The sequence below is a fragment of the Ochlerotatus camptorhynchus genome, unplaced genomic scaffold, assembly GCF_037179485.1.
Source record: "Ochlerotatus camptorhynchus isolate MF236.1 unplaced genomic scaffold, CSIRO-AGI_Acam_v1.1 ptg000129l, whole genome shotgun sequence".
Classification (NCBI taxonomy): Eukaryota; Metazoa; Arthropoda; class Insecta; order Diptera; family Culicidae; genus Ochlerotatus; species Ochlerotatus camptorhynchus.
The window spans coordinates 985,040-1,007,655 of record NW_027040619.1 but is presented as its reverse complement, the minus strand read 5'-3'; the positions used below and the strand labels follow the sequence as shown (position 1 = coordinate 1,007,655).

The window sequence follows — 22,616 nt, the reverse complement described above, 5'->3', positions numbered from 1 at the left end:
TGTATGTGCGTGCGTGTGTGTGTGTGTGTGTGTGCGCGCGCGTGTGTGTGTGTGTGTGTGTGTGTGTGTGTGTGTGTGTGTGTGCGCGTGTGTGTGTATGTCAGAATCTCTAGAAATTTCATTCAGAGAATTTTAATATGGGGTCCATGGGACACTTGCAAGTCTTTATTATGCACTATGTACTATTATTGTTGTCCTTACTTAAAATGCTTAACCACATATGCATTGAGTGGCCATTCAATTCTTACCTAAGTCCATTAAACCACCCCCCCCCCCCCCCACCATCAATGTAAGAATGTCTTTCCTTATATGACACTTACGAAAAGTTTGAAATTCCAGCTTCCCCCGCCCGTGGGCTCGTATATATTGAATGATTACTAAAACATAAATCTTGCATTATCAATCAGCATTTAAAGATATTATGTTAAAAAAATTAAGCGAAAAAAAATGTCCCGATTTTGTCAGTGTCCCGTTTTTGTCAGCCCTAAATTCATCAGGGGGCTGACAAAAACGGGGCATTACTGTATTCAACCAAAGAATTTGACAGATGCAAGCAAAAGTATCATCACATGGACGAAAGCGCCGCCTACATGTCGGCGCCAGCTTTTGAACGCGAATTGCGATAGCAAGTTTCTCACTTTTTGTTATTGCACCGGGAAACGCAACAGAAACACTTGAGAAAACAATCACACATTCAAGTTCGCATCATGGCTAGTAAGGGTTGATGCATATATTATGTCACGCTCTAGGGGGGGTAAATTTTTCCTCGATTTAGCGTGACATAATTATGGGCCCTTAAAGTGTTTTACTTACGAGTGAACGAGTTTCCAATATCGCACCTGGTAAGACGCAAATCTCTAAGTGCGGGTTGTACTTAATAGGCCGGAAATGGGGTAGTTAACCCTATACATGGAAAAAACATTCAAAAACTAGTTCAAAAATAATTATTCCAACACCCCAGTCATTGGAAATGCAAAGTATCGAAATCATCAAATTCGAACAATCGTCGCCTACCTCGCATAACTGAATCCAAACGTAAACAAACCTACAGGGTTTTTTTTACGTTTGGAACCAATTTTATGCAAGAATAATCAGTAGGCTGATTTGACAGCACTTTCCCCCTCCCCCCCTCCCCCCCCCCCAGGGTGAATACAAACGCAAACGGAAGCTGCCGAAGCTGAATGATGACGATGAGTGATGATGACTCCACTTCGTGTATTGATTTGCGCTGTACCGTCCGCTCAGTGGTGTGGGCGAGGGGCACGCAATAAAAGAATCGCTGCGTTGAAGCAGACCCCCTTCACTCTTTGGATTTTTTAGAAACAGATAACAGCGCCAAACGGTTTGTGACGAGACAACGTTGAACTGCAGCGTTGGAAGAAAACACGCACACCAACATCTATACATGTACGAACCCACACAACTGAGCGGACGGTACACGCTAAATTGAAAGTACTCATTAATGACTCATTTTGACCCATTTTGAAGAAAAGTGGCTTAACTCATTAATGATTAAACAATTTTACCCATTAATGAGTATCTGTTACCCATTAATGATTAACAATTACTCATTAATGGGTAACAGATACTCATTAATGGGTAAAAAATTTACTCATTTAATGAGTTAAGCCACTTTTCTTCAAAATGGGTCTTTTTCAACCATTAATGGGTACTTTCAAGTTAGCGTGTACAGTGCTAATCAAAACACGAAGCGGTGTCATCACTCATCGTCTTCATTCAGCTTCGGCTATGTACTTCCGTTTGCGTTTGCTTTCACCGGCGTTGACAAATACTTCCTACGTTATAAAATAGGAAAGTAATGATTATTCCAATGTAATTTTTGAATAGAATGCGCGCTGCGTTGGCCAAAGAAGACGGCATATTTTATTACGTTTAGCAATGATTTCGATACGTTGCATTTCCAGTGACTGGGGTGTTGGAATAATTCTTTAGAGCGAGTGAATGCTTTTCCCTTGTTTACTTCTATGCTTATTAAGATTCTTTTGAACACCAGCTCCGCAAATCATCAATTACTATTAGAGATTTGCATCTTACTGATACCGGTGGAATATTGGAAACTCTTTCGTTCGAAAGCAAAACATATTACAAGCACATCATGATGCGCGCTTGGATGTGTGATTGTTTTCTCAAGTGTTTCTGTTGCGTATAAAGTGGTAATGATTGAAAATCGGAACAATCACAAACAAGTAAGAATCTTGCTATCGCAATAGAATGATGATGACTTCGAGGATGCTATCGTCCTCTTTCCTCGGCTGATCATCAACGTCCGCATTGACATCTATCATGCTGACACCTGTCAGTTATTGAGCCCCGATGTCAATTATACAAGGTTTGGCCCAACCGGCTTATTGGTATTAGTGAAATGTGAAAATGTCTAGTAGTGGTCGTATTTCATCGCAATGTTTATCTTTTCACACGAAACAGCTGTTTTCTGTGACGACACGTCTGCTAATCGCAGTATGGAATGTTGTGCTGCCGTGACATCGGCATACGCTTGCTCAGCAATGTTTACACTATTTTTGCTTCTAACACTAGCAAGCTGCCTGTTGTTCCAGATCTTGTATGATTGACATCGATTGAGCCCAGGTGGTGAAGTTGGCGGGGAACTCCCAACAGTTTCAATGTGCTCTCAACAAATGGCACTGCGATCACATACGGGTGGTAAATAATTATATGCCTGGTATGAGGAATTGGGATATCTTGTTAATTAAATATCTTTGCTTCCGCTCAGTTGTGTGGGTTCGTACATGTATAGATGTTGGTGTGCGTGTTTTCTTCCAACGCTGCAGTTCAATGTTGTCTCGTCACAAACCGTTTGGCGCTGTTATCTGTCTCTAAAAAATCCAAAGAGTTAAGGGGGTCTGCTCCTGCGCTTAAAATAAGTGCACAGTAATATCACAGACAAACAGATATAACACTTAGAAGAAAATTCTTCAAAAATATCGTCAAGCATATTTTGTATGTGCACTAGCACCATCTATCATCCACATTCCCAAGCATTGTTTTGCAACCGGAACATCCCTCGTTCATGAAATTTTTTCACTAGTTGCTTTTACCTCGTTCTGTCAACGCGTCAGCTGGTTGAATAAGAACAAAACAGATGGAAGTCAGTGATGTCGGTTCTACGAAATTTTCCGTAGATCTATAGAATTGATTGAATTCTGTAGAAATACGGATTCATAGGAAAAATTCACAGGAGCTAAGCCTTTTTTTAGGGATTAGTTTTGTTTGTTTATTGTGCTTTTTCTTTTGATGGAAACAAGTTTTTAAACGAGGTAATGCATCACTTATTGGTGCCCTTTCTATATGTAGATGGTGAAGTATTGACCATCAATAACTGGTAAAAGTAGATAGTTACAGTCATCAACATGATTTGTTCTAGAGTTCTGTGTACATCGTACAACGTAATGTTAGGAACGGAATGACTAATGTGCAGCAGTTTTGATGTGATATTCAACAACTTTTTTTTGTATTCGTCAGATGTGGTATGTGTCTTCAGTGGGATGCCTTGACCACTTATCATTTTCAAGAGCTGACATCTACTAACTAGACGTGAAAAAGAACTGGCATCACTGATAAGTTCGAAATGTGGTGGCTTGCTCAATGCTTCAGTGGCGCCACCATGAAAAATGCAAGCACATTTCCAACTAAAACATTATTTGCGATGAATGTGATTGTGAGTGTTATGTCTGTTTTTCTGTGGTAATATCATAGTGGTAACTCTAATACCCCGTACAGACTATGGCTTATATCATGCAATATAAGCTGTCTTGCAATGAGCACTCATACATCAAGTTTTCACTGGAAATCCTATGTATGAGCACAAACGAAGTGACAGACGGATCGGCTCGAAAACTTTGGTGACGCACCTGCTATTGCATTTTTTCAGTGTACCACATGACAACACCACTACTACTGGATTGTACCACATGGCAACACTACTAATCGATTGTACCACATGGCAACACTAAATGTACTAGAATATTTTGGTTCTATCTCTTTCCCTATACTCTAAACTGAAATGCATAAAAAAATGACAAAATGATACACTCTTTGCACACTGTCAAAGATCATATTGCACACAAAATCAACTATGTTCAAATCAAAACAAAAATACTAGCCCATCTGGTGGCTGATGGCACAAGCTTCTAAGAAAATTCTATTACAGCGAACCACATTATTTTAATTGATTTCTTCGCCAGTTAGTCGTCTGTCGATTCGTTTGTGGTAGAACCATAGAGGTAACTCTAAGACTAGAAGGTCCCGAAATAACGTGCTCAGCTCTGGTACTCTCTTCGGTCAATCTAGCGAATCAAAACAAACATTGTGTAGTACTAGAATTTCGACTAGAATGGGGTGCGTTAATCGTTTGCTTGGGACCAATAGGCTAGTCAAGTAGTCAGCCAAATCAGTAGTTTCGTATTGATTGTTGGTAGAACTGGCAGTTTATTCTCATATGAATTTCTGCTTTGTTTGTGTTTACATTCAGCACCATAAACACCAGATCACTCACATACTCTAGATTTATAGCTGTCAGTTCCACTGGAAACGTCTCTTGGATCACCTTATTCTGCGACTCTCTGGAAGTGAGCTTTTAAGCAAAGGGACCATGCACTTATTACGTAAGATTTTTATATTCTAGCTCCCCTTAGTAAGATCCTGAGTGGTGCGAAGTGAAATTTTCTTCATATTGGTAGTGTTGAAATAAACGTTTCATCACCGTCGGTTGGTAGAGAGAACTGTCAAACGGCTTTTTGTGCAGAGCCGATTCGTGACTTTGTGATTGTTTGTAGACATTGTTCATAGCTGGAGTTTTTACGGAGTGGAATAAAATTCAGAATGAAGTGTTTTGCTCACATTTGCAATTATAAAGATGGACACGACGAAAAGCGAAGCCTATTCAGTGGAAGTGCTGTCGAAATTCCCTGGGACCTCCAATGGCAACGATTTGACTTCCCTCCAAATCGTGTGAAACTCGAACATGAAAACTCTATAGAATCCCCGTAGAACCTCGCTGGCAGCAACTAAAATATCCACTGTAACCTCTTCTGTCACGGGAAAAATCTGTTGAAATTTCCTGGAACTTTTGTACTATCATCACAAATCTCCTTAGAACGTTCTCCGAAGTCACAGTCGTTCCTGAGCGAAAAAAAATCGAAGGGGTTTTTTTCAGCGCAGGAGTCTACTTTGGTCCAAAGTACGCAATAATACTGTTATTTTTAATTGTTTGAGTCGTTTCGAATCACGTTTTTAAAAAGATCAAAAACATTACTGAAAAATGTTTATTTTTTATTTTGGTACTCTCTTCGGTCCCAAGCTAATCGATTCACCCCTCGAAACATAGGAAAATCCACTAACCCCTCATTTTATCTGTCAAACTTCAAAACAAACATAGTGTAGTACTGGAATTTCTGCTAGAATAGGGTACGTTAGTCGATTTGCTTGGGACCAATAGGCTAGTCAAGTAGTGAGCTAATTTAAAATCGATAGTTTCGTATTGATTGTTGGTAAGATCTAACATCGAACATTAACATGTTCTGTATTCTTCATGTTATTTTTCGTGATTTCGTAAGATATTTCTGAGATTCCCTGCCTCCCTTGTAAGGAAACGTAAAAAAATATTTTTTAATATCGTACGCAATAAGTGCATGGTCCCAAAGCATGTGATCATGACAAGGAGTTCATCATTCCGAAAAACCATTTTCTTACTTGAAATGATCATTTGCAACCTTCATCCCAAATATATTCCTTTTGTGCTCCCAAAACCCGCCATACACCTACCTTAGATAGTCGAAGTCGTGGAACAAATCGTCAGCCAGATGGGTCAGATTGTTCCCGGAAAGATCCAGCACCTGCAGCGAAGTTTCCAATCCGGCGAACGCGTCCGGCGAGATGAAGTCCAAACCGCAGTGTCGAATGTAAAGCTCGCGGATCTTGGCCTGCCGGAAGGCGTTGTCATCGATGTGGTTGATCGGATTACCGTCCAGGAAGGTCGAGTTGATAGTGTCGAAGAACCTGAACGATTCGGACGGTATTTCCTCGATCGAGTTGTACTGCAACTGTAGGACGTCCAGGGTCAGCTTGTAGTTCACTTTGACGTCGTCCTCGTCGGGGCTGAGCGTCCGGATCAGATTGTGGGACAAATCCAGAGCACGAAGTAGCCGAAGCGGTTGAAGGGCACCGTACGGGATGTCGGTGAGGAGATTATTGCCCAGGAAGACTTTGGAAAGTTTATCAAGGCCGTCTTTGAATGCGGCGGAGTCCACCTGGGCCAAGTTGTTCCCACTGAGGTCGATGCTATCCAGGTTAGGTAGACCGCTAACACTGCCCGGTAGAAACTGTGAGATTGAGTTGTCGGCCAAAATCAGCGTCTGAAGGGATTTTTCCAGGCCTCGGAACGCACCGGACTCGACGGTGGAAATTTCGTTGCCTCGTAAATCCAACAGGCGTAATTTCTTCATGTCCCGAATCGCTCGCGATGGCACCTCTATGAGCTCATTGTTCTCCAGGACCAGTTCCCAGAGGGATCGTTCCAAGCCGTAGAAGGCTTCATCGGGTATTTCCGTGATCGGATTGTTTGACACGTCCAGTTTGTACAACCCGGTAGCTTGGAAGAAGTATGGTTCCAACTCGCGAAGCCCGGTGTCGTCCATGTGCAACATGAACAGCTTGGAACCGTTGATGATCTTCGGTATCGCAGGAAAGTGCACATGGCGACAGTCCACGACGCCCAGATCCGGAGCGCTTTTGGAGCATGTGCAAAGCGCGTTGAACGAGCAGGGTGGATGCTGTGAAATGTCGATCTCCCGTGCCCTGGCTAGCGAAGCCCAGATCATCAGCCCCACCGTCACGAACACCAAGGTGTAACCGAGCTTGATCAGGTACTCGAGGCCTCCGTTACTCTGAAAGTGAATTAAATGAAAATCAGCTAAATGTTTGCAGGCATGAGATCGATGGAAACTTGAGGTCACCCGTCAACGACCAGTGATTAGCCGAATTAATTCCTTATCCTGTCGCCACTCGGAGAAATTAGTCCCTTCTTATCGCTGTCAGTGTTTTTTTTTTGCCATCACATTCGATTCGAGCGTTGGGCTTAATTTAATTATATTGGTTCGGTGGGAGAGGGAACAGAAGGAGTCGGATGGCATATTTTTCTTCGCAGCAGGATAAGGTGTAGCCAATTAAGGCGCCAATGGTGGAGGCGGTCTGTTTGGAAAGCAGGAAAGCTAGCTGCTGGCTCTATATCCGCTAGAGAGGCCAGGCTGATGGACTAGAGACCGGAATGAACGAAGGGGAAGTTTGTTTTATGTCATCGCACGATCAAATTAGTTTTGCTCATCGTTTTAGCCGCGTGGGGTCTATCTATCGATTGTTGAGGACACGCCTTGGTTTGGAGAAGGATAGAAGAACGAGTCTTCGCGCCATGGGAGCTGAGCCAGGATATGATAGTGGCAATTTATCGCTCTGTAATTCCGTTTTGATGAACGGAACGGCGAAAAGACTTCTTTTTTTTTCTAGACGGGGGTGGAGTTTTGCACAAAGCACTAATGCGTCCACTATCACGATGCTTTTGAATAGACATTATTTGATCGAAGGATCCCAAATGGTCGATGGTTATTCAGTATCAATACTGAATGGATTCTAATTAAGTCAACGATCATCCATCATAGCTTCAAGTTCCAAACCGCAAAATATCTTTTAAATTACATCCGTCCAATGAATGGAACTATAGCAATTGACTTTTACGCTCATCAGAATCCATTAAACGAAATATTTCAGATTGCACTCGTGCAGCTATTCACCTTTTCCACTAACAATCGTACCCATGCACCTACCTACATACCTTAAAACTCATTCTTAAACCCGTAATGGCCATCGGGGAACATCACGGTGTAGAATTTTTATTGGTTCGTTGAATTCCGTGCATTAGTCAATTTTACGATGAGGTAATGGTCGCCGAGAATGCACTGAATAAGGTGATAAATTAGCCGCGTTGTCAGACAATCATGAGGGTGATTCGGACGAGCAAGGTACTGTCTCGGAGCTATCGGTGGAATGAATGGTCATTATAACAAAACTACCAATGCTTTTCACTGGAACCAGAGGCCGGAATTTTCCTATGGGTACATACAACAAAATATCAAATTTACAGAGCGGAAAATGTTAAAATGGGTAAATTATACGCCGGAAGCGGGTCAACGTGGAGTGGTGGCGGCGGAAAGCATCTGGCTCTAGCATTTGTCCTCCCCTGTCGTGATTGACGGACAGACGAACGGGGAGTCCTTCACTATATCCACCCGTTAAAGGCTGGTCTCGACGAAATCGAGTCACCAATTTTTCGCTAACACTCTCTGCCACATACGAAGTGTTCGGTATTTGTTTTACCGAAATCTCAACAACTGAACGTTCGGTAAAATTTTGACCTTCATTTTAAAGCACGTTGCATTTAGCTCAAACATAATTTCAAAATTCGTTCAATCTTGCTTCAATGATTAAATCTTGTAATAATTGTAGTTGAGATTTCGTTTTAAAGTCGTTTTAAAACAATTAAACTGGATTGCCAAAATTGTACCGAACAGTTCAGCGGCTGAGATTTCGGTAAAAATTTCCGAAGTCGGCGATAATTACTAAGCGTGTATGTGGTTCAGTTGCTTGCTAGGGTATGAAAATCATGTGCTGACATCAGTTTGACAGGTGCCCTCTTATGTTTTGTCCAGCCTGTATGCACGTGTATACACTCAAAAGGTCTAGGGTAAAGAAACGCCGAGGAAAAGCCGTATATCTACCGTACTCACGACCAGTGAGCATAACTCAGTTACTGAACCGAATTCAACTCAAAATTGCAAAAAGTGGAGTTACTGTGCGAGTGAATCCACTAACAAAAACTGCTCGAATATGAGGAAAATCGACGAAAACTTTGCTCAGTCTACGAGTAAACTAATGGACTAAGCAAAATATCTTTTGAGTTTCTTCATATTCAAGAAGCTTTTCCAGGAAAATCGAGGAAACTCTATTTGCACTTTAGAGCCGAATTCAACTCAGTTACCGAGCTACTCTCAGTGGCCGTGCTGGCAGAGGGATCAAGGCGTGGAAATGAAAAATAAATGTCATCCTGTTATTACTGGACGGTTGATTTTATGCGAATATTTGTATGCATGACGGGTGTCATCATTATCGCCATTTCACTGCCATCCACCACCCATCCTTGCCCGTCTTCTTATGTTTTGGCACGCGGAGCATCAATCGGATTGTTGATTGTTGAACAATAATGTTTACGTCGATAATGATGTGTATAAAGGAGTGTGTGCGTTTTTCAGAGGCATGGGTAGAAATGGTACCGTCGATGCATTTTTTTAGTCCAAATTAAACACGTATGTTATATAAAACCTTAAGGCCTGTATAGAGCTCGAAAATTTTACTTCGCTTGGAACTGTAAACAGTGAAATCGAATGTTATGGATCGCACCTTTTTCGCTTTTGGGTAATGGATTTTGGTAAAGAGCCTAAATTTAGATTTTGGCTTGACCTATTTATGTCATTTTAACATTCTGCACCTAAATGTATGTCGTGCTTTTTTCTATGAATATAACTTATCAGGGGAAACATGTCAGAAGGGTCTAACTCGAAACGTAAAAAATGACTTGGATCGTCGGTTTCTTGCGAATGACAACACACCCACTCAATCTAACTAAATAATCTGACAGAACAATGCTTGTTCTATGAGCTGGTGCAGTCAGATTCCGTGGGCGTGTAGTCATTTAAGAGAAATCGACGTTCAAAGTCATTGTTTACGTTTCGAGTTATACCCTTCTGTCATGTTTCACCTGATATGAACATGAGAAATATGTGTTTGGTGAAAAAGTCTACCTTTCTACATAGGAAACAATTCAGCAATCATTTGGCATCCGCTCTTATTTATGATTGCCGTAAAAACTCCTTTCGCAGTTTCAGCCACTTCTCACCAGGATGACTCTGATTGCAATGCTCAAGTCACTGAGCTTGGTTTCACAGGTAATTGCACGAACAATATAGTCCTGCCGAAGCGGGAAATGATCACTACACATCCGTACATAGTCCTCGACAATTTCAGTCATTCCCCACCATGATGACTCTAATGACAACCGTAACGCATCCAGGATTCAGGGAGCTGAAATATTGCTGTATTACCAAAACGTTGGAGGCATGAATACAACTGTAGCTGAGCACAAATTGGCTTGCTCGGATGCTTCACCGAAACTTGGTTGAACAGCAACACACTTTCTAAGCAAATATTTAGTTCGGATTTTACGGTCTATCGCACTAATCGTTCTCGAGCTACTAGCCTCAAAGCTTCCGGCGGTGGTGTCTTGCTAGCAGTTCGTTCTACTTTTAACTCTCGGTTACTTCATCCACCTAATAGCCCAGGTGTCGGACAGGTGTGGGTGGCTGTTACCCTACCGTTGAAAGTGGTCTTCATTTGCGTGTTCTATTTACCCCCGGATCGACTTGGCGATTCTTAGTTGATCGATCAACACATTGATTAGCTTTTTTGGGTTGTATCCAAGATGAATGCGACTGACGAAATCTTTGTTGTTGGTGATTTCACTCTTGCTTCAGTCAACTGGTCATCGAATGAAACAGGGTTCTTTAATCCTCGCTCTAATGGCTCATACATTACAGCTCTAGTAGCATCTCTCCTATAGATTGCTACAATACTGCTGATCTTCTGCAACGGAACGGGATCTCCAATGAAAATCATAGACTGCTTGATCTATGTTTCGCCGTGAATTCGCCTCTTATTGCTCGGTTCAAGAGGCACCCGAACCACTAGTTAAACGTTGTAGATACCATTCACCTCGCAGTTATCATTACACTTATATCAGGCTTGCACTTTTCGCGTTACCGAAAACATCAGCTGGGACGATGAACTCCGAGATCGTGACGCGAATGCTGTCTCTTCTATTTTCTCGAATATTGTCGTGTATGCGATCGACCAGTTTGTACCCATGACCACTCCACCCATATCTAGTAACCCTCCTTGGACCAACCACCGACTCAAGTGACTGAAGTCATTCAAATTTTTTAACTTCTAACGGATGCATCGAAGAGAAAGTACAACCTCGTTAACAAACAGCTTTATCAAGCCCATCAGCGCCATCCACAAACTAAACTCAAAGTAAATCCCAAGAGCTTCTGGAATCATTTGAACGATCAACGGAAGGCATCGGGCTTACCTTCTACAATGTACAATACGGATCAAGAAGAATCAGATACGAAGGGAATCGCTGACCTGTTCATGTCACAATTCAGCAGTGTCTTCGTGAAAGAAAATTTACCTAACGAGCACATCGTAGCCGCCGTAAGTGATGTTCCCATACTTTCTGCTGTTGGGCCGCATCCGCCTATCTCGACTAATGATGTTCGTAGAGCAGGCCTTCGTTTGAAAAATTCTTTCAACACTGGCCCTGACGAAATCAATCACGAGATTGCAGTGGCGCGACTTGGTTTTCACGGTTCCCTTCTTGATTGGCTTCGCTCATACCTCACCGGTCGACATATGTCAGTGGAGATTGGAGATCTTTTTTCTCAACCGTTCGTTATTTCTTCTGGTGTACCTCAAAGCAGTCATCTGTGATCTTTCATATTTTTAATTTAATCTGAATGACGTTCACTTTTCGATCCGTTGCCTGAAGCTGTCTTATGCTGACGATTTCATACTATACTTTGTCATCAAATATTGAAGTGATGCATTGTTTCTTCAGCAGCAGCTGGACGTTTTTGCTGGTTGGTGTGACAAAAACAGGATGGTATTAAATGCTTCTAAATGTGCCATTATAACGTTTTCCAGGAACAAAAATCACCTATCTGTTATGATTGTATTGCTGCAGGGGCAAATATTAAGCCGTCAATCTACCATTAAATACTTTAGGCGTCCTACTTGATTCACAACTCACCTTCAAGGACCATGTGGCTTATGTTTCCTCTAAGGCATCTTCTCAACTTGGTTTCATTTTTCGTTTCGCCAAAGACTTTAGGAACATTTTCTGTTTAAAAACACTATTGTTCGCTAGTCCGCTCCACATTAGAGTACTGTTCAGTAGTATGGGCTTCTTTTTACGGGGTGAATCGTAATGAGGCCATTCAGCGAAAATCTGTCCGTTTCGCCCTTCGTTGGCTACCCTGGAGTGATCCTTTCAATCTCCCTAGTTATGAAAGTCGCTGTTATTTGATGTCCCTACAATTACTTAGTGTTCGCCGAAGCGTCTCTAAGGCTATCTTCATCGCTGATCTCCTACGATCGGACATTAATTGCGGTTCACTTCTGCAGCAGTTGAATGTCAATATCATACGCGTAAATTCTCGTTCTTATTATTTTTTTCAATATCCCGGCTTCTCGCACAAACTACGGCGCTAATGAGCCGTTAACTACCCAACAAACAATTGAGAGCTCTTATAAAACACCTGAGTTGATCAAACGTTGAATAATAGCTTCCAGAGTTGAACAAGAATGTAGTTGTATTGCCGTTTGATTAAAAGTTTTAAGAGCTGTTGGAGCACTCTTAAATGATTGTTTACATTCGGTTTAACTATATGCTTTATAAGACCTACGATAACTTTTATAGCACCTTTGTTAAACTGATTGACAAGAGCTATATAGAACGTGAAATAAACGCATCAAAACAAACCATTGGGAGCTCTTATACAACACCTGAGTTGATCAAACGTTGAATAATAGCTTCCAGAGTTAAACAAGAATGTAATTGTATTGCCATTTGGTTAAAAGCTTCAAATACTGCTAGGAGCACTCTCAAATGATTGTTTACGTTCGGTTAAACTGTTTGACAGGAGCCATATAGGACGTGGAATAAACGCATCAAAACAAACCATTGGGAGCTCTTATAGAACACCTGAGTTGATCAAACGTTGAATAATAGCTTCCAGAGTTGTACAAGAATGTAGTTGTATTGCCTTTTTGGTTAAACGCTTCAAAAGCTGCTTGGAGCACTCTTTAATGATTGTTTACGTTCGACCAACCACCAACCACAATTTTGTTGCTAAAAATAGTACAAGTGATAGGCACATTTATATGACCATAAGGCAATGATTATTCGACTGCAAGAGAAGTCACTCAAGATGAGCTTCATATACTTCTCTCATATGATCAAAATATGTATTCAATAATAGAGCAGATGGAAACAGAAGCGGCTGGCAATCCGGGGATCATGAGTTCGAATCTTGCTTCGAGAAACCCCTCGGTGGAGTATAGAGGTAAATTATATATAGGTGTTATTAATAAATGCAAACATTAATTTAAGACATATATCATATAATCAACGATAACATTTCTAGATCAATTCTCTCAATTAATGATTAGAGAGATTAATTGAAAGAATATCAATCAAAGATTAAACAGATGCTTGTTACTACTTCCTCCATGATCACAGAATGTGAATTATGGCATAATTACATATTTTTTCAATGTGCACAAATAAATTAAATTAATAAAAACTGTACAAGCAATTATTTTGGCGTACCACGACAATTGTTAAACTAATTTTAATCTGTGAATATTGTGAGTACTTACACAACGGTTATTAAGGAGTCATTAAAAAGTGCTATAAACGCTTTTCACCGCTTGCTGTATAGTGATTATTTAGGAGTCATAAAAGAGTGTAACAAACGCCTCTCAGGTTCAATCTCTAATACATTTCGAAGCAGCTGTTAGGAGGTGTCTACAAACGTTGTATTAGAGCTTTCACCAAAACAATAAAGCTTGAGTTTAAATATGTATCTATAAATGTTGTATAAAAGTTGCTCCTATCCGGTTATTAATGAGTCATTGAATAGTGCTATAAGCGCTTTTCACCGCTTGCTGTACAATGATTATTTAGGAGTCATAAAAGAGTGCTACAAACGCCTCTCAGGTTTACTCTCTACTAAATTTCAAAGCAGCTGTCAAGAAGTGTCTACAAACGTTGTATAAGAGCTTTCACCAAAATAATAAAGCTTGAGTTTAAATATGTATCTATAAACGTTGTATAAAAGTTGCTTCTACTCCTCTACCGCGTATACATATAATGCTGTAGTTGAACAGGTTCTCCAAACCAGTGTAAACAAGAGTTTTACAGAAGTTGTAATAAACAAATTGTGCAGTTATTATTCAGCATGCAGTTGAATAAAATCACAATGGAAGCGTTTCTTCAACAAGAAATTGATTTTGGGTAAACGTTTTACTGAATACGTTAGACAACACCTTTGTGTTGCAGTTGTATAGGTTCTCCAAACCAGTGTAAACAAGGGTTTTATAAAAGTTGTGGTGAACACATTGTGCAATTATTATTCAACATGCAGCTGAACAAAATCAAAACGAAAGCGTTTCTTCAACTGGAAATTGTTACTTGGGTAGCATGTGCAAGATTTTTAAACAAATGTTATAACTGCTTTGATTTTAATATCTCCCGTGTTAGGCTTAATAATCTGTTTTATAATGTAATTTTAACTTCCTGGCGGTTTCTGTTTTTTGTATTTAAATTAAGTTAATTATGTTATCATTAATATCTTTTCATATGTTTAGGACTTAGTTCAAGTAAATGTATCTGTAGGATTCCATGTTATCTGTTGATACTGAAATGATGAGGTTTTGCACCCACTAGTGCGGGCTTTTCCCTCCAAATAATTAAATAAATAAATAAATCAATAAATGAAAAATCCATTAAGATTATATACAACACTCCCGCTTAGTAATTCAGCTTTTTGCTGTTTTAAAAACCTTTTATTACAGACAAACAGACGTAACTCTTCATTCGGAACCATCGTTCACGCTTTTAACGATTGATTTGAATATTATCATTTCCGGGAACTGCTCACCGAAGCGTCGGATCACTTTCTATATATTCTGTTTACCTTGCAAGCAACATTGTTTGCGACATAACGAGCAAGCTTGTTTTACGTGAGAAGCTCGAAAGATGTCGTTACTGAGGACCTATTTTTTTTAGATACAATGTTTTCAAGATAATTTTATTTAGAGAGTTACGTCTGCTTGTCTGTGCTTTTTAAGTCTAGTGAGAAAGTTAAAAACTGTCTTGTTTTAAAAATAAATTTAAAGCAGCTCTCAATCCCTCCATAAAACTGTTCTGTAATTCAATCATTCAACTTCATCAGCATTTTTTTTATTATTGTTTTGATTAAATACTCTATAAACGTGTTCTATCGACTTGCATTGCTCATTACAGCTACAATGTTATTATTTGGAATTATGAAGTTATGAGATCCTATATCGAACCTTCCTCTTGATGGAGCCCATCAGCGCCCGCACAATGGAAACGGATACGGAATCAGCGCATTTCTTCCATTTTGCTGGATGTTCTTGACTGCCCCGCCCCTTCGTCGAAGTCGCTGCTTTGAAATTGCCCAGTATTTTTCGATTGGTCGAAATTCCGGGTAATTCGGAGGATTCAATAGCTTGGGGACAAAATCGATCTTGTTGGCAGCATACCACTCCAGAACCACCTTGGATATAAAAAGTTGCCCCTATGCTTGCGGATGAACGGCAATACACGCTTCTTCGATGTAAACTTGGGATGTCATCGTCGAGGATGTGACGAATGGTTCTGTTTTCAGGCCACAACTGCAAATTGCTTGCTAAATCATGGCCTTGAATCTTCTCGGCACATCCCCACGTCGCGATGTAAAACTTTTGACGGGTAAGCTGCTTAAAATCGAGTTTGACGTATGTTTTGTCATCGATCAAAGTGCAGCCCTTGTGTTTCGTCAAAACACGGTCGTACAAGAGCCTTCCACGCTTTTTGGCCACGGAATTCTGCTTGATGTGCCGGTTCGGATGTTTACTGGCTTTGTACGACTTGTATCCTTCCCTGGCAAGGATTTTCCGCAACCGTTTGAAAGTTGGCGTTGTACCATCTCGGATCGAAAGACCGGGGTTGGCTTTAACGCACCTCAACACCTTGCTGCGCAGCTGACGATTCCTGGTTCCAGTTTTTTCGTAGGTCCGTTGTTTCCTTTCCACACTCAGGGTTTCCTTGTAGGGTTTGAGTACCGGACCACTCCAGATTTTCCAGGTGTTTGTGCACAATATTTTTTTCTTCTTTAGAGTTCCATTTGATGTTATTTCTGAACGCGATTGACTACTTTGATCAAACATGCACCAGTTATTCTCTACACGCTATTTTAAAACTACCCAAATTTGGGTAGAATCCACCCAGATCCGTCAAAACTGAACCTACCCAAAAATGGGTAAACTGTGTTGGGAGTGAAAAGTTGACAAATGGACAACGTCGATCGGATTGATGTCAATGTTGTTCATTTGTCAACTTGTCACTCCCAACACAGTTTACCCATTTTTGGGTAGGTTCAGTTTTGACGGATCTGGGTGGATTCTACCCAAATTTGGGTAGTTTTGAAATAGCGTGTATAGAAGTGAAAACAAACCACTGTCAAAGATTATCGATTCTCAACACTAGAGGCGTGCGAGCGAGGCACGAGGGGCGTACCAATTTACTTTTAATCATCTTTTAACATCTTGACTAGATAGAAGGCTCCCGTCTTCGGTAAAGTTGTTCAGATAGACTAGACCTATTCTATGGCAAACAGTTTAGCTCAGAATATACTCATCAGTTCTCACTGTTGTTTTCACTTTGCTTATTCTGTTATGGCCTACACTAAGGAAAATGGACATAAGAATTTCATAAGATTCACTTATGAATGTCAGCCATATGAAATTGGTATTAGTTTATGAAAAATAATGGTGTCAAAAACATTATAACACGAAGTAGACTGGAATCGAAGCATGGATAGTAAGATTACGGGGCCCGTTTGCTGACCACTTGTCTTTTAACGGTTGGAAATAAGGCATGGTTAAAGGTATATAAGAACTACCTGATGTTAGACGACAATCATTCATAAGTCACGCTTATGAAATTCATAAATGTCGTTCATAAGTCGAGCCTTATGAAGTTATTAAGTTTATTTGCCTCAGTGTCCCGGAAGTTTCAGCGTTTTGCTTTCAGATAAAATTCAGGAGGTCAAGCAGTATATAACTCAAATACCCAGGTAACAATTTGATGCTTAACAAGTGTTGTTTAATCGATTTTAATTCAGCCTTAGTTTGAATAATTGATGTACATAGACCACGTTAACCTTTGTTCAGTTTTTAAACATCTAAATCGGGTGATTTTATTCAGCCAAAAGCTTAACAGTTATATAAATTATAAGCTTTCTAAGGCATTAAATAACAGTCTTTTCCAACCCTTGTTCAGCCTTCTAGTTTTATGTAGAAAAAATAATGGAAAACCGCTTCATAAGGTTTTTGATCTAATTTCCGTCCTACTAAGCACAACCCGCGCTCTCTTTTCTGAACGAGTTTAAACAAAAAATGAAATATTTCTGTCAAAGATGGCTTCTTATTCACCTTTCCATACGTACCGTTGGATTTGATAACGAGTCACAAATTGTTGAGATATTGTTTAAAATCTAATACTGCTTCTTGATTCTAAATTCGTTCTACGAGTTTCAATTTCGTCCTAACGCATTGAAACGCCATTAGATTTTCTTCGTCCTACGAATAAACGTAGAAAAAAGGGATACGCTAGGAGCGCTTCTTTTGTTTTGAGAACAATGAGCGTAAATATTCATACAATGCGCTCTAACAGGATTTATGTTGAAGCTACTGAACTAACGCATCGGAACAAACCTATTATTGATTTGTGCACGGTAAAATCATTGATATTATTGATCTTTTCTGATCGATAGAATGGAAATGGGCGATTACGACGAAGTAGCGCTCTACCCTATCTTATATATTTTTTTGGGACTGCAACAAGGTGCTGAATACTTGCACAGTTCGAAAAAGTAGTGTAAATTTCTGTTCAGTATGATGCACATAAATGAGCGTCACATTTCATATAAGTTTACATTATATATCATGTAAAGTTCTGAGACATTTCACGCAATGTATCAACTATTGTATACAAAAGCCCAATGTTGTAAACAACATTGTTTACAGGTTGCTCGGTTGCGTGAAATGAAATACAAGTTTACGTGAATGAATGTTTACATCACTATTAAAACTAAAAATTTTGATCTGTGTGGATTTACATATTTATATTATTATTATAAGTCTAAAAATACCTTTGCATTTCGGGATTCGAACAGGCAGTCGCTGATTCACAGGCATCAATCATACCTACTGGGCCACTTAAGCATATGTGTGACAAAAGGTATGATCATTAACTTGAAACACGTCAAATTTAAGTTGAATAACAGCAACCGGAAGAGTATTATACAGCAATGCAGAACAGGGTTGCTTCCACTCACTTGCTATAAAAAAATGTTTCACGGAATTATAAAATCGTCAGATTTTATTATGATATTTTGTACTTGTAAGTTTAAAGAAGAGTTTGCAAAGTATGTGTTTGACACATGAAACCTGTCAATTTCGCTTTCAGAGTGTCACAATCGATGGTCATGTGGAAGCTATTTTAGTGCCATAATTGAGTTATTTTTTAGAATTCTGTCTGAAAATTCAAAGCAATATACCAGTCAAAACACAGAAATACAAATGTTAATGCTTCCGGCGTCGTCGCAGCCCACTGCAACCTGGAGCTATTTCTAAAAAGTTCCTCTACCTGGTCTCTACTGCTGCCGCTGCTTGGGATTAGAAAGGTAGGCAGTGAATTTAGAAGAACTAAAATGCCAGAAATGCAATGAGTGACTACATTTAACAAATCAGGCTATCAAAATATATGTAGTGCATTGCTGATTTGTGGAGTAGTGTTAAGCTTAAATAAGGCTTGTTCAATCTTTATATCATGGGGATATAATTAGCTTCATGCACTACTAATCAACTTTATATTCAGCCTGCTGTTAATCAGCTTTTACACCTTAAATCAACCAATAATCAGCTTCTGTTCTTACTGTTCAGCTTGAATTGTTACTTGGGTATTATTATTATTATTATTTATTAACGACACTTTACCATCATCGTGGCATTCGTGTCGGGACTTGGGTATGGAGCTCTGTGCCATAAAAAGCGAGGGGGGCGACTCTATCTTCGATGCAGAAACGATTTTGTTTTGCTGTGCTTAGCTACACGTACGATGAGTAGATTTTAAGAAGATTGATGAAGATTTTGAAGATTTCCTGCAAAAAGATGGAAGTCGATGCGAGTAGATGGATTTAGATGCTTAAAATGGCAAGAAGATTTTTCGTAGATTTATTCGCTGGCGTGAGATTTTTCGATAAAAAGGGAGTCCACTCATAAAATAAATCACATAACCAGTGGAAAATATCCATGTGAATTTCACATAACTTTCATGTGATCCCATAATTGGAAATTGCACCACTAAATCATATGAACGTTATGTGTCCAATGAAATCTATATGATTACTCATATAGAATTTCTAATGCTATGTGATATTCAGGTAAAAATCATTGTTTTTGTTTTCGGAAAAATACTATGTGCGTTCCTAATAGAAACTAAGTGAAAACTTTTTTCAGTGTATATAACTTGACCTGACCCGCCGATTAAATGATCGGTGCCGGCGGAAGCGTAGAAGCTGTTTTAGCCTCGGCGGCGGCGGCGTCGTGGAAAGACGCTGTTGACTTTGTTCGGCGGCGGCGGCGGCGGCGGCGTGTATCGGCGTATCACCAACAATCAATACGAAACTAATGGTTTTAAATTGGATCACTACTTGACTAGGCTATTGGTTCCAAGCAAACGATAAACGTGTCCCATTCTAGTCGAAATTCTAGTACTACACAATGTTTGTTTTGATTCTCTATGAAAGTTTGACAGATAAAATGAGGGGTTAGTGGATTTTCCTATGTTTCGAGGGGTGAATTGATTAGCTTGGGACCGAAGAGAGTACCAGAGCTGAGCCAAAAAGTTGAGCACGTTTCTTCGGGACTTTCTAGTCTCAGTTGTTCGTCGTAAAAGTATGGCATTTTTAACTTGAATTCAAGTACGGTAACATAAATGAAACACACATGTTATAGACAACACCATCGTATCTTTTCGGAACAGCATCGGAATTATATCTAGGGTTGTTTGGATGAATGGACATTGAATAAACAATATAACCAACTTTGATCTTAATTTTTAATTTCTTTGTTATTTGATATGTCCAGGGGGAACGACACTTTCAGGTGCATTTTATTCCAGAAAAGACTTGGCAGCGCTGCTATAGCAAACAAGTGGATGGAAAGTAGTCCTGAGCACTCGATATAACCAACAATCAATACGAAACTAACGATTTTAAATTGGCTCACCACTTTAGTAGCCTATTGGTCCCAAGCAAACGATTAACGTACCCTATTCTAGTTGAAATTCTATTACTACACTATGTTTGTTTTGATTCGCTATGAAAGTTTGACAGATAACATCAGGGGTGTGTGGATTCATGCAGAACATGCAGGGGTGAGTGAAATAGCTTGGGACTGCTTGGGACCGTTGTTCTGGTACTGAGTGAGCCAAAAATAATAATGATTTTCTTCGGGACCCAGTGGTCTTAGAGTTACCTCTATGATATAACTGCCATCGATTGTTTTGTTTTTCGGTTATTTGAGGTGATGCTTGATGTGCTAAGTTATAAGTTCGAATATTAATCTGGTATACATATCTTGGTATCGATCTTGGCACTTGATGCAGCTTGTTCTCAAATTATCATGAGGTGTTATGTGTTACATGGTAAGTTTAGGCTAATTCCATCATCTGGCCACTCCCCTGGGCCTGCAGGGGGCTGTTACTAAACACGCGTTTGCACTCAGCATGAAAATGAAATATCTAAGCAACCTTTTTCTTCTTCTTTCCTTTATTTAACGTCGGTCTCTGTTCCGCAATCTAGAGCCAATCACCGACGGACATCGATTGCCATCCATTGACGGCAATCGAATGTGCAGGAAGGCAGCTTCCACACCTGCGTAGGATATCGCACCCATTCACAACACACATGGGCCGGGACCAACGGCTTTACTTCCCTTCCGAAGGAAGACGTGACCAGAGATTGTTATGCCTCAGAAAAATCCCACCGACCTCGGCTGGGATTGAACCCAGACCCATTGGGGTGTTAGAAAGCAGTCACGCTTACCACTACACCACCGGCGCCGGCATCTAAGCAACCTATTAATTTTACCATTGATTCAGAATAGGATTCAGCACCAAAACGTCAAATCTCATTAAACTAGAGCATGAAACTTAAACATCCTGAAAATGGTTTTGCGGCCAGATCCTTCAGTTGAATATAATACATGCAGTATCTGATTGTTATTTCCAGAAAATTTCGTTTCGTCTCCTTTCGTTTCGTTTAGACAAAAATGGGTCAAAACTAAATTTATAATTACGGAAAATTCTGAATTTTGAACCCTTTTATAGGCTTAAGGCCAACACTTCGTTACAATTTTACTATGGTCTTCAAGTCCATTCTAAGCTTCTTCAAAGCCATGATAAAACCGAAAATGTTGCTTGGGTATGTTACGCTAATTTCGGGTTTTCATACCGCTTATCTTCTAGCTGTAGTATACCCTTTATTCTCGGAACGTGTCTGATACTTCCTAAAGAGGTTGAATTGGGTAAAGAGGCGACTTCACATCAATTTGACAAATCTCCTCTATTGGAATGACTTTTCCAATGACTTTAAGAGATAACCGGTTGTTAAAATTCACACATGTCGTCTCTTTCTTCAATATTTGCCATTACTCTAGCGGCACACTTGTCTCTGAACAATTGAGTTCTTTAATTTTGAAAAAATATGTTTTCATACATCATCTGAAGAAGCGTCGTTTTCTGAGTACAACGATATTTTTTCGAACCAATTTTCTTCCATCTCAATTTTTAAATCAAGATTTAAAGCAAAATAATCACTTCACTGTTTGACACAAAACCAACAAACTGACAGCTCGTTCCCATACGAAGTACCATCGAGGGGCGCTAAGATGGTGATTTTTGCTAATGTAATCACACTTATTTAAAATAGATCCAGTGCTCCAAAATTGATGAAATTTTGGATTTCGATTCCATTTGTAATGCAGATAAGGAATATGCAATTACCGCAATTCCAGTCACAATCAAGTAGCAGCAACTTATTTCGATGGAAGTGTGCTGCTTGGGTATGGTTCTAGGCATTTTGTCCACCAATGAAAGATATTGTTTTTGAATTCTGATGCGTCTGAAAGTTCAACATGCTTGCTTTATTTTTCAATTGGGTTATTGCATTTTTTATACACTTTAGAAGCGAATTAAGGCCTTTACATTGTCGGTGTATTAAAAATTATATCGACGGCGTGTCAAAAATGATCACGGCGGCGCGCTGATTAAAAACCATCGGCGGCGGCAGCGTGTGAAAAAGTGTCAGTGGCGGTGGCGTGGTGCGTTGGCGCACAGGTCTTATATAACATTGTTTAGGTTTACAAATATCCTGCCAATTATTAGCTGTGTACGTAATACATTTTCATACACGAACGAGTACCATTTAACGAATTTTTAGTAAAAATAAGCCAACATCCTACCATCCGAATCATTCCTCTAACAACCGAAATTTTGATGGGAATGCCACGTGCGTCCAGCAGCTATGTTCGCCTCCCCAGAGACCATCTCCACCCAG

General features: G+C 39.9%; 1 protein-coding gene across 2 annotated transcripts in view; it reads right to left on the bottom strand.

Annotated features, from left to right (window-relative positions):
* Positions 1 to 22,616, bottom strand: part of LOC135700138 (chaoptin-like) — a 247,733-nt gene that overhangs the window by 15,573 nt on the left and 209,544 nt on the right. For both annotated transcript variants that reach the window (XM_065220553.1, XM_065220555.1), the window contains exon 2: positions 5,803 to 6,923. In XM_065220553.1, coding sequence (XP_065076625.1) covers positions 5,803 to 6,923 — 1,121 coding nt within the window. The remainder of the gene's footprint in view (positions 1 to 5,802; positions 6,924 to 22,616) is intronic.